This window comes from Primulina huaijiensis, chromosome 10 (assembly GCF_012295235.1).
Source record: "Primulina huaijiensis isolate GDHJ02 chromosome 10, ASM1229523v2, whole genome shotgun sequence".
NCBI lineage: Eukaryota > Viridiplantae > Streptophyta > Magnoliopsida > Lamiales > Gesneriaceae > Primulina > Primulina huaijiensis.
The window spans coordinates 13,208,053-13,221,800 of record NC_133315.1 but is presented as its reverse complement, the minus strand read 5'-3'; the positions used below and the strand labels follow the sequence as shown (position 1 = coordinate 13,221,800).

General features: G+C 37.5%; 2 protein-coding genes across 2 annotated transcripts; both read right to left on the bottom strand.

Moving 5' to 3' along the window:
- Nucleotides 1–9,814: 9,814 nt before the first annotated feature.
- On the bottom strand, nt 9,815–11,840 carry LOC140985897 (uncharacterized). Its single transcript, XM_073453842.1, has 4 exons — nt 11,555–11,840; nt 11,314–11,468; nt 10,762–10,958; nt 9,815–10,382 (listed from the first exon to the last, which is right to left on the bottom strand). Exons 1-4 carry the CDS (start codon nt 11,838–11,840, stop codon nt 9,815–9,817), a joined length of 1,206 nt encoding a protein of 401 aa, XP_073309943.1.
- A 3-nt stretch (nt 11,841–11,843) lies between these two features.
- On the bottom strand, nt 11,844–13,748 carry LOC140985896 (uncharacterized). The gene is made up of 3 exons (XM_073453841.1): nt 13,234–13,748; nt 12,984–13,044; nt 11,844–12,728 (listed from the first exon to the last, which is right to left on the bottom strand). Exons 1-3 carry the CDS (start codon nt 13,746–13,748, stop codon nt 11,844–11,846), a joined length of 1,461 nt encoding a protein of 486 aa, XP_073309942.1.

Genomic DNA, 13,748 nt, shown 5'->3' with positions numbered 1-13,748 from the left:
TCTTTCTCGAATGGCTCGAGATATATTGGCAGTTCCAATTTCCACCGTTGCTTTAGAAGCTGCATTTAGCACCGGAGGGCGTGTACTTGATGCATTTAGGAGTTCTTTATCGCCCAAGATAGTTCAATCTCTCATTTGTGCTCAAGACTAGTTTCGATGTGATTCAAAACCAATTAATATGGAAGAAGATTTGTGTGATGTTGAAATGATTGACAAAGGTATTTTAATTTTATTTTATTTACTTTAGATATATCTCAACATTTCGAAGTACTAACATTTTATTTTCTTTGTTTATTTTGCAGAGTTGACAAAATTGGGTGTTGATACATCTATTATTGATGTTTGATTATCATAACTAATTCAAAGGTAAAGGTGAAAAAAATGTAATCAATTCAAGGTTGGAAGTTTATGCATGTGAATATTATTATTATTATTTATATTATGGATTTTGTCTCCTGCATTTATGAAAAACATGAATTATTGGTACAATTTATTTTTGTTTTATGATGTTTATTTTTTTGTTAATAAATTTACATCTTTATGTAGGTGATGAAACATTCCAGATGATATTTTGAAAGTCAAACAAGAAGTTGATTCTGATTTTTTTGGTGAAGATCAAAGTTGGATTTCAAGATTTGACTTGTTAATTTCTTATATATGCATCTAAATAGTTTATACTCGATTTAAAGATTTGTTAATTATAATACTCATTCTAAGTTTTGAGATAAATATTTTTTGTGTTTAACTTTTGTAGACATCCACGAGACAATATTATTTTGATAAGCCTAATTTCTCGTCATATATTATTTGGTAGGCACAAAATGATAAAATGTTATTCTGTCAACAAAAAAAAAACCCGAACCCGACCTTATCGGGTACCCGAAAAGACGGGTAGTGTCCAGAACCGGATCGGGTTCCGGTAATGAAAATGCTACTCGAAAAAATCAGGTACCCGTCCGAACTACCCGAAACCCGAAAAACCCGATCCGTGCCCACCCCTACTCAGCATTCCGAATTTATTGGATGGGGGCTCCGACTAGCCGCCCAAGGATCTGACAGTCCGAGCTATTAATAGCCAAGTATATGAATAATGTAAGGTGTCTATGTTCCGCGTTGATGTCGCTGTTTGACACATACTTAAAATATTTCACGTACCTATGATTCGGGGATACATAGTTGTACTACATTGTTAGGATAGAAGATAGAGTTTATAGAATGGGGTGAATAAATTTGTTCTCTCAATAAACTAGACATCAATGACCACAAAAAAATGGGTTTTCAATGTGCGAAAGGGGCCGGCTAGAAAAATGAGCTATTATATATTCACTTGGATGATCTTTTAACAAGTAAAACATATTAGTGAATTGAAGAAGACATATATAATGATGTGTAAAGTAAATAATACAAGATATATGGAAGTTTTAACTTACAACAACCTGTTTCATTTAGGATTTATCCACTTCTTAAACTGAAACTCCTAGCACACTTTTTAACAACAAATACAAACGAGCTACCTTTAGAACCCTAAGTTCAGACATTACAACAAAACTTTTTAACATATAACTTGAACAATTTGAGTTGGAAGGTAACACAAAGTAATCTTTTATGATCAAATATTAAAATAAACATGTGCTAAGTTGAGCAACTTGATGAATAAATATTATCAGTGCCCAAGATCTTGATAAAGACAGATTTTGAAAGTTTCACATATATCTTAAACCTTGAATCACGACTTTGAATAGTTGACCTATTACAACATTATCTTTTGCTTCAACATTCAACTTGTACTGTTAGCTTACACAAAAACAATCTAGCTTTCGTTTCTTCTTCTGTCACAGTACGCCACAATTAATGCTCTTTGACATGTATTAAAATATGACAATCTGAAAAGTTGATTCATGAGAAAGAAAAACCTACACATATATTTGTTTTATTAGGAGATATTATTGAACAACTGGAGTCATCAGCTAATGTGCATTGATTGGTCAAATAATCTTCTGAAATGTTTGGTTGGTATGCATACGAATGATTTGATGCACAAGAATACCATCTTGATACCAATGTGCAGCGAGAATACTCATAAAACATCCAGTCTGAGTCTTGAAACAGCTTGAGCTAAGATATAAAGATCCAACCCAACTTTAAAAAATAACTAGCTAGAGGAAATCCAGCTAAAGTCTTGAATGATAAACAGTCTGGCTTGAGTCCAGGACATCTAGCTCGAAACATATTGTAATGTCTGAAAACTGTTCATGTAAATCACATGCTTAAAGATATTAAATGTACTAAACTAATTTAAATAAATTATCTGAATAAATAATTTATATTATTTGGAAGTAATTATAAGTTTATGTTCGAAATTTTGTTATTTTATTGAAATTGAAGATTTTCAGACGAATATCCGATGCTTGACCGAGGGAAGGAGATGGGGATGATCGTGATAAATTTTTTTTAAAAAAATCATTTTTCTTATTATTAGGAGCCTCAAAAATATTTTATCTAGAGGAGGAACTTTTTTAATTGTATAAATTTAGTATTTACTTGTAAGCCGATAGTTATTTCACTCTAAAAATCAAATTTGGGTAAAGTAGGGGAATTTTTGGAAATTTGCACCATAAATTCGAAAATTTTGATATTTTAAATTAAGACGTATTTATACTAAGCTTAAAAGGACCTAAAACCATAAGCCTAGAAGGGGATTTTCAAAAAACAAAAAGAAGAGAAAGCCAAGGGTTCCTAGCAGCTGCAGTTGCCGAGACCTAACTGCACAAAAACTAGTAAAAAACGTGAATTTATAGTGAGGAAAGGGGAGAAAAGTCGTCTCATAAGAAACAAAAGAGATATGGTGTTTCTCGTAAAACTGCTCAATATATACAAAAGTTTTACATGTCAACTCATCATCCTCTATCCTTTTGATTACTGCGATTTATAAGTTCGTTTTCCCGAAATGTAGTCAACTGAAGATTTGTAGTAATCGGTGTTATCTTCGATTGAATAGAAATTTCGAAATTTTTGAGTGAGAAGCGAAGGTTCTGGAACATTTCATGTTCACAATCTTGATTTTGATATTAACAAAACTTGTTATTTTGTCTCTAACAAATTCATCTAGTGCGCATAAAGCTGAGGCCAAAACTGAAGCTGTCTAGACGCAAACTGAAAGTGCCAACTGATTGCCAAAACTAAACCAGTTCAACTGATTTTCCAGCTGATAGGTGGTTCAACAGTAGATTTTCAGAAGCCCGACCAACTAATGAAGAACTCAACTTGTGAAGAACCCAACTGAACAAAAGAACTGATATAGTGAAATCAGTCCAAATTGATTTCACCAGATCAGTTCAGAGAACCAGTGGACAACCAGACCAGTTAAGAGCATCAGTTGTAACTGATCTGTTCGCATGTCACGACAAGACTATGAAATGGAATCCAGCTAAGCATGAATATACAAGCTACAAGCTACTTCACAGATGAAGGTACAATAATGGACGTTGCAGCAAAGCTGAAAAGAGAAAAAGCTTCCAGAACAGTTGTTAGAATGACAAGACATGTCCTAATGTAGCACATGAAAATGCAACAGACATTATTATTGAGGCTTCATGAACGGTCAGCTAAGCGCCTATAAATACCAGTTCAAAGACCATTAAAAAAACAAAAAGTAGCGGAACTGCAACTAAATACCAGTGTGTGAAGAAAAACAGTGGGCACGTTCATTTTATATCAGCTTACTAGAAGCAGTTAGCCCAGTCGTGTGAGAACACCTCCGTGTTGTACTGATTAGATCAGTTTTCACACATTCACACACAATCACTCACATATACAGAGAGTTGAGCTTATTGTTTAGCCGAGTGAGTCTTCACACAAAGACATTAAAGATTGTGTTTGTAGTCTTGGCATAAAGATGTTAAACATTATGCAGATTGCAAGGTGCTGCCTTCAATCTTGAGTGCTAGGAGTTCTAGTTGGGTGCTGTCCGTCTGGAGTAGGTTTGTACAAAATGTTGTATAAATCAAAGTCTTCTAGTGGATCCTACCCGAGGTGGTAGAAGAGGTGATGTAGGAGTAGTTCAAGTCTCCGAACATCCTAAACATATCTTATGTATTTAACTGTTTAACTATTGCTTTCAAATTGATTTGATCAGTTCAGCTGATATCAGTTCAATTTTTCTCATAACTGAATTGATGCAAGCCCGAACTGATCCCACCTATTTCAGTTATTCAGTTTAAACACAAGTTAAAATCTTTATACTGTTCAGTTTTCTTAAGGAATGATTATTTTGAGTATCTTACACTTGATTTGAAAATCAAACTCGATTTAATTAATCGGTGTATTCATTATTAGAACACAAGCTATTGTAACTTATGGAGAATATTGTGTTTGAAGCACCTTCAAAGGTGTCAAAACCTATCCTTAAGAAGGAGATATGATTTTTCTAGCAAAATTGCTCAATCTGCTCAACATGTTTTATTTGTATATGCACGAGATTCTGCTTAGGACACGGACCGTAAATGTATTTTTTTAAAAATTATATAAAGTATATGGAAACGTTGATGCATGTTTATTATATGATTTATTCAAATGAAAGGAAAAAGGAAAAATATTTTGTGGAAGGTGAATTGACTGTGACTAAGAGGTAGTGAGGGATCCGTCGAAAACGGGGACTGCGAACTCGCAATTAAAAGGGGGAAAACCGTCGAGAATGGAGACGAGGATCTCACATGGGTAATGGATCCGTTGATATTGGGAACAATGAACTTATCATATGATGGTTATAGGGATTCAACGATAACGGAGTCGTTGAACTCTACCAGCCTGATACTACAGTTTATAAATTGATCAATCAAATAGAGGATAATCACTTTTGCTTTTATTTAAAATAAATATGAATCCCATTCCCAAGCATGGCTACTCTCATTCCCTATTGCTTTTCCCATATACAAAGGTGGCTGCATTAAGAAGAAAAGAACGTCCCCAAAAAAGCAACTAAATTCCCATTATTTCTTTAGTATATATGCTTCATGCCGACTAACTAAATATTGAAACAAGAAAAGGTAGAACTTAGTCGAAAATCGATTTAACATGGGTATCGTGTTATAGTTTTTCAACAAAATCTTATTTCTACACATCTATGAACATGATAAACAATATGAGGAAGCGGATCGAGCGTTATCTCTGACCATCGAATTTGTAAGTATTTTGTTTTTCTCCGATTGAAGTCTTCTAAGTACTCCAACTCTCTGTAGATGATATATTTTTGTTCTTATGAGGTGCGTGCTTAGGGACCTCAATCAACGTTATTTATAGGTGTTTCTCATACCATCCATGAGTTGATCGAGAGCTCGAAAGTCAAAAGAAGAGACACATGCATGTTTCAATTTTCTAAAGTTGAGGCGGTGCATGTACCGTTTGTCAAAAAATGGAAAATTATGACCGTCGTCATTTCCTACACGTTTATTTTTCTTTTGATATGAGCTATTTTTCTTACATTCTCCCATTTGGCCTATACATATCTCATTTACTATATGAGAAAAAAAACACATGAATCATGGAGATATGTCCTCTAAAAATGTGTATTATGTTCCATGTATTACAATGCATTATGTATCTCAAATCAGTATAACTTAATGAATAAACCACCCTATGTTTATTCGAGGTCTAACATTATTGATATTTCTCGAATCAATGAATGTGTGCACAATAAATATGAGAAAATATCACATCATAGTTTCATTAATTTGTTCTTATAACAAAATTACATAAAAGAACCAATTCTCATCTCTTCTGTATGATCCTTGAATTTTAATTGTGGCATGCCTTTAGTCAAAGGAGATGCAATCATCAATTCAGTTCTAATGTGCTCGATAATTATTTCTTATTTTTAACACGTTGTCGTAGGGCTAAATACTTAATGCTGATGAGCTTGCTTCGACAACCATTTTTGTTATTTTTAGCCATAAAACAGCAGCTGAATTGCCACAATATATTCTTAATAGCCTAGCTATAGAATCCATAATTCTAAGCCTTGAAATGAAACGCTTCAACCACACACCATGTGAGGTTGCCTCAAAATGTCTGCTTGGTATTTCTCCAAGATTTAGCTCCACCAGCTAGCATGAAAATATATCCTAAAGTGGATTTTCGTGAATCAATGAAGCTAACTGTTTCAGGGTAGGATCCCTTTAAATCCCAATAAATAATGAAATTTAGAAACTAGAATTCATGATGAAAATAAGTAAAACAATATTTAAACAATAAGTTTTAAGCTAGAAATACTAGACGTGACAAAAACGCGAAGAACAGTGTTTTAAAATCTTGAATTCTTCGCTCCAAGCCTTTTTCTCGCTTCAAAAACTTGATGGCTACTGAATAATGTGATTTTTTTCGTGCCCTAGAGTTTGTTTGTGCAGCCTCAATTGGTAAGCACCTTGCGGAAGGCAAGAAATCATCCTCAAGAATTTTTTCCAAATTGAGTCCCGTTCGGGCGGTAAATTTCTACCGCCCGAGCGCCGCGTCCTATGTTATTTTGCTTCCAATGTGCGTCACTTGCGATCGAGCGGTAAGACTCTACTACCCGAGCGCCGAGTCCTCTCTAATCCACTCTTTGAAAGGCACATCTCGCGCCCGAGCGGTAAGATTCTACAGTCTGGGCGTCAGCTCTTCTGTCCGAAAGCCATCTTCGCGCCCGAACGGTAAGATCCTACCGCCCGGACGCCAACTCTTCTGCCCATTTCCTCTCTTTCTCGTGTCCCGATTTCAGTTCTCCGACCATTTCACCTGCAAATTCATAACGTAAGAGTGAGACACAATCATATGCATATGCTAATTCTAAAATGAACAAAATGTATATGAAATGCACGCACACACAATGCAAACACACACAAAACTAATGCAATAAAATACGTAAAAACAACACCTATCAACCCCATCATACTGACCTTTTGCTTGTCCTCAAGCAAAATAGGTCATAAACCATAACTAAGACAAAAAATAAGACAACCAAATAAAAGTACTAAAACAACCAAATCGCTGGCGAAGCAACAACTGGCGTCTCATGCCTTTGCGGGTTTTTGAACTACATCCCACCAGTCACATCACAACATCCATTAACACCCCTTTTAAAGCACCACATAGCATTTTTATTTTGAAAGAAATGTGTTCGTGTGCGTGCTGTGGGTTCTACCAGCTTGTACTTCAGATAGCTTTATTCGTAAATCATGTGAGTTACCAAATCAACAATTCAACGCAAGTTTTGACTCTCTTGAGTTCTGTTTCTATTTGTGACCAACCAGTGAACACAATGTAGTATAATTTCGTGATTGCATAACGATATTTAGGGGGTAATGTCAACATGTGCTCGAGTGGTCCAAAAATATTGGGAGTACACCGATCATTTTCATTATGCACTCGTCAGAATTTTCATCTGACATTCCTCAATGCTGTATATCTCCATCTTTTGAGCCTAGGGATATGATTTCGTCTCTTTTTGGCTCCTCCATACCTTACATCCCCTTTTTTTTTTGGTTTTTTTTTAATAAGTGCATAATTTTTTCATCTTTACTCCCTAGGTTCTGAATATAAGGCATGTTCATTTATTTGGCCTAGGAACAAATTTTCAGGTTCTATGCACGATTGGAAAGAAGGTTATTCCAGGTTTACTAAGGTTTTCTACTCGAGTTCATGCTACTGGTCAAACACTCCTTTCCACAGATATTCATTCAAGTTCTCCTCACATCTCATGTCTCCCCAGTTTTCCCCACAAATTTTTAAACTCAACTATCATTCACACAACTAGAAAAATCCACTACATGTGCATGTAAAAATTCACAGTTCAAGCCAAAATGCATGCTTCTACCAGATGGGGTATTAATACGAGTGACAAGACTAAGAAACATATAATTCATCAATCCAAAATCATCATCGGCTACCAACATACTTGCTTCACCATCAATAGACAACACATGCAATACACAACCGACCCCCTCATACTAAGTGTGTGCAATTTCCCCATTGCACAAAAGACTGAAACACACAAACTAAACATAGATGCATAACACAGAAACAAATGCAATGTAAATGACAAAATGAAACAATGATGATAACTAAAAAAACATAATGCAGCAGAAAATAAAAACGAAAAGAAGGGAAACAGTGAACTCCCCTGATCATATGCTCCTCCTCATCGTGTTCCGGCGGTGGTACCCCAAGTGCACCCTCCTGCTGATGATAGTCATACTGAAAGTGAAATAGGGGAATGAATGGCGGAGGTGGTGGTATGGCCACTGGGTCAGCGCCCCCGTGGATTAGCATGGTGCGCATCAGGGACTCAACGTATGCAAAATGATCGTTAAAGTTCGCGTTGACTCGGTCCTGATGCGCCATGAAGGCGAGCGACTCATCCATTTTCTCGTTCTGGGACCTCCTTCGGGGTTGTGACTGTAGACGGCGCGGGGCGGTGGTGCTCGATCCACCTTCATCTCCCTCATGAGTGGAAAAGTCAATCTGTCGCTTAGCACTCTTTCGCTGTAGGTCCTCCTCACAAATAGCCTTCATTGGCTGCAGCCATTCCTCGTCATCACTGAAGACAACTCCCGCCCTCGAGGAAAACTCCGAGATGATGGTGGGAAATAATAAACTGATGTGGCTGTTGTGCACACTCATCTTGATTTGCCAATTTATAAGTTTCTCCACATTGATGTCGTAATCCTCGAATAAGGCAAACAGCACCACTGCCCGCTCCTTCTACACCTCGCTCTTATGCGAGACCGACATCATCCTTTCTCGCCAGAAACAGATACCATAGGGCAATATCGGCCTTCAAATATTTCTCGTCAAAGCAACTTGGTGGCCCTCCCAACGATTTCCAAGTCACGCCCGGATGACACAATGCCTCGAGTATCATAGCATAATCGGGGTTATAGACCAATGACTCGAAGTGCGAGTCATCAACATCGGGCGTTTCCAATAGTGTGTTAATTGTGACAAAATCAAACGACACGAGTCTACCTCGAACAAAAGCCTTACCATCTGTCTGTTCAGCTGCATTTGCATAAAATTCTCTCACAACAGACACAACAGCGGTTTCTATGAAGTTTAGCACGATCATACCGTGCCCTAGCCGCCTCATTCAAAAGTTGAGTCCTATCAATTGAAGAAGATGAGGAAGAGCCGAGATTACCTTTCAATTTCTTGGGAGGCATAGCGAAAGGTGTTGTAGAATGTTACCAGAGAGTATAGATCGCTTAATTCCTACCGAGGAGTGAGAGCCATGCCGATTGAAGCCGGATTTGAGAGATTTCTGCTGCAGAAAAAACAAGAGGGATGCGCAGTTAGTGTAAGGTTTGGGGAGAATTTTGTGCAGAATGAGAAGAGGAAAGGGGGAAGCGTGAATTTATGTGCACTCGCGCCCGAGCGGTAAGATGTTATCGCCCGAGCGCGAACTGTTCTGTAATATTCAGCTATGCGGAAGTGTTCATGCTTGAGCGATAAAAGCTTACCGTTCGTTCGCGAACACAATTTATTCCTACCCATTAATTTTTTTATTTTTTTAAATAAAATAAAATTAAAACAACAAAAAATCTAGTTTAAAAATTCAACTTAAATAAAAAAAACGAGTAGGAAGGGAAAAAAATTAGTTCTCAATTTATAGTCTAGAGCTAGACTATAGGTTCCTCTCAGCTCTGATTGTTTTGAAATTGAGCAACTCCAATTTGTGGCTTCACTATGCCACCCGAATAGTGCTTCAGTCGTTGAGCATTGACTGTGAACGGCTCATTCTTCCAATCTCGCAAAGTTATTGCTCCCGAGGGGAACACCTTGGTGATCATGTGGACTTGAGCTTGCCAGGAAATGAGTGCAACTTGGAGTTGTACAATAGCACCGCTTCGCCTTCTTTGAATTCCCTCATCAATATGCGTTTGTCATGTTCTTGCTTTGTACGCTCTTTGTAGGTCAGCGCCAGGTCACAGGCTTGACCTCTGAATTCATCGAATTGGTCTAATTGCAGCAACCTGTTTTCACCTGCAAGAGAAAAATCAAAGTTCAACGCTTTAGTTGCCCAATAAGCTCTATGCTCTAACTGAACAGGTAAATGACACGCTTTTCCAAAAAACAGCCTATAAGGTGTAGTGCCTATAGGTGTCTTAAATGCAGTCCTATACGTCCAAAGTGCGTCATCTAACCTCAACGACCAGTCCTTTCGATTCACCCCTAAAACCTTCTCCAGAATTCTCTTGATCCCGCGATTCAACACCTCAACTTGACCACTTGTTTGGGGGTGATAAGGAGTGGAGATCTTATGATTGACCTCATATTGGCCCAAAAGTTTTTCAAAAAGTTTATTGCAAAAATGGGTGGCACCATCACTAATGATTGCTTGTGGTGTTCCAAATCTATTAAAAATATTTTTCTTTAAAAATTTCAGTACCATTTGAGCATCACTTGTGGCATATGATTCTGCCTCCACTCACTTGGAGACATAGTCAACCGCAACCAAAATGTATTTTTTTTTTAAACGATGTTGGAAACGGTCCCACGAAATCTATCCCCCAACCATCAAAGACTTTGCACTCAATAATATTATTCAAAGACATCTCATGGCGATTAGAAATGTTACATGCGCACTAGCATCTATCACAAGAGAGGACAAATGAACGTGCATCTTTAAATAGAGTTGGACAATGAAAGCTACATTCGAGTACCTTGGATTCTGTTCGTGTGGGTCCAAAATGACCACCTACCTCGCGGTCATGACAGTGACTAAGAATTGACCTCATCTCTTCCTCCGCCACACATCTCCTTATCATGGCATCTGCACAGATTTTGAACAAGAAAGGTTCTTCCCAAAAATAATAATTCACGTCCGAAAATAATTTCTTTCTTTGGTGAAATGTTAAATTTGATGTTGAGCCTGTAACAAGGAAATTAGCAAAATCCGCAAACCATGGACAATTTTTCACCACTAAAAGCTGTTCATTCGGAAACCAATCATCTATCTCATCATTTTCACAATTTTTGCCAACATGCTCAAGCCTAGAAAGATGATTAGCTACTACGTTCTCTACACTTTTTTTTATCTTTTATTTCAAAGTAAAACTCTTGAAGAAGTAAAATCCACCTAAGAAATCGTGGTTTGGCCTCTTGCTTAGCAAGCAAATATTTAAGTGAAGAGTAGTCAGTAAACACAATGACTTTTGACAAAACAAGGTATGAATGGAATTTATCAAGTGCAAATACTACTGCAATTAATTCTTTTTCAGTTGTTGCATAATTTAATTGTGCTTCATCTAAAGTTTTATTTGCTTATTATATAGTGTGAAATACCTTGTTCCGCCTTTGGCCTAGAACAGCACCAAGCGCCGTATCACTGGCGTAGCACATTACCTCGAAGGGCAGATCCCACACAGGAGCTATCACCAAGCGCTCCTTTAAGTTCTCGTATGCGTGAAAACAATTAGAATTGAAATCAAATGGCACATCTTTCATGAGTAGGGAAGATAGGGGCTTAGTAATTTTAGAAAAATCTCTAATGAAACACGGTAAAAATCGGCATGTCCTAGGAAACTTCTAACTCCCTTTACTGATGCTGGTGGTGGTAGGTTCTTGATGACCTCCACTTTAGCCTTATCCACCTTAATCCCCTGCTCTGAAATCTTGTGCCCTACCACAATCCCCTCTTGCACCATGAAATGACACTTCTCCCAATTCAGCATTATGTTAGTCTTCTCGCACCTTCTCAACACTGAGTTCAGATTCTGCAAACACCCATCAAACGTTTCACCAAAGATAAAAAAATCATCCACAAATATTTCAAGATAATTTTCAATCATATCATGAAATATAGCAGTCATGCATCACTTAAAAGTAGCAGTGACATTACAAATACCAAATGGCATACTTTGGAAAGCAAAAGTGCCATAAGGACAAATGAAAGTGGTTTTCTCTCGGTTCTCAGGTGTAATAATGATTTGGTTGTATCCCGAATACCCATCTAGAAAACTATAAAACTTATGCCCCTCTAGCCTTTCTAACATCTGATCAATAATGGGAAGGGGAAAATGGTCCTTACGGGTGGCATCATTGAACTTCCTATAATCAATACACACTCTCCACCCCGTCACAGTCCCAGTGGGAATAAGTTCATTATTTTCACTACTGATCAAAGTAATCCTACCTTTCTTAGGCACACACTGAACAAGACTTACCCATACGCTATTAGAGATAGAATAGATAATACCTGCATCAAGGAGCTTGATAGTTTCAGCCTTGACTACCTCTTGAATCTTTGGATTGAGTCGTCTCTTAGGTTGCATGAGGGGTGAATACTTCTCTTCCATCAGGATTTTGTGCATGCAGATTGATGGACTTATTCCCTTGATGTATGCCACCTTCCAAGAAAACGCCTTCTTGTGCTCTTTAAGAACTTGCAGCAGTTTTCCCTCCATTGCATCTGTCAAAACAACAGAAATAATGACAGGTAGATTGTTATTATCACCTATGTATACGTACTTTATATGCGGAGGCAGTGGCTTGAGCTCAAGCGTTGGTGGTTCCTTAATGCTCGACTTCGGAAGGGTCAAGTCTCTTCGATCTCCCAAATCCTCCAATCTCTTCCTTATTGACTTCCTACATGGATGGTTGACATTAAAGTATACCACTATTTCTGATTTTTCTTCGTCCAAGTCATCCTCTTTCAATTCAGTAGTGAGAGTGGCTTCCGCTTGATCCTTCATGGCATCCTGCACAAAATTACACACAAGTGAATCCAATGCATCAATTCTAAAACAGTCATCAGTGCGCAGTGTGTGCTTAAGAGCATTGAAAACATCAAAAGTAATTTCTTCCTATCCCACTCTCAATCTCAAATTCCCTTCTTGCACATCAATCGGGGCCTTGCTAATTGCAAGGAAAAATCTCCCTAGAAATAAGGGCATTTCCATATTCTCCTCCACCTTTACCAACACGTTCTCTATGACTCCTCACGAATATTTGACAGATCTGTCTTCTAGTTGCAAGGACATCCTTTTTGGCTTAGGCTCTCCCAATTCAAGTTTCCTGAATACAGATAAAGACATAAGGTTAATACTCGCACCAAGATCACATAGGACTTTATAAAAAACAACATCACCAATCATGCAAGGAATAGAAAAACTCCATGGATCCTTTATTTTTAGTGGGACCTTGCTTTGTACCGATGCAGAGCAATTTTCAGTTAAGCTTACAGTCATGTGATCTTCTAACTACCTCTTATTCGCTAAGATGCCTTTCAGAAATTTAGCATAGCTAGGCATTTGCATCAAAGCATTAGTAAAGGGAATATTAATGTACAATTTCTTGAATACTTCTAGGAACTTACCGAATTGGGCATCCATTTTTGTTTTTTTCAATGCTGCAGGAAAAGGTGGAGGAATAACAATTCTAGATTTTGTAGTGGGTGCTGGTGTAAAGTTAGAAGACTTTCTTGTGGATGTTTCAGTCGCTTCCTCTTTTTGCTCCCCTTTTTCCTTCCCCTCTTGTTCAAGTACCTTTCCATTCCTCAATGCTATGTCTTTCACTTGCTCTTTCAGATTAGTCTCAGTGTTGCTTGGCAAGGTGCCCGGATCTCTACTATCAATCATTTTAGCTAACTGCCCTATATGATTTTCTAACCCCTTTATCGATGCATCTTGGTTCTGTAGTCTAGTTTCGGTGGATGAGATAAATTTAGACATCATTTGCTCCAAACTAGATTTCTTCTCTCTAGGTTCAGGTCTATACAT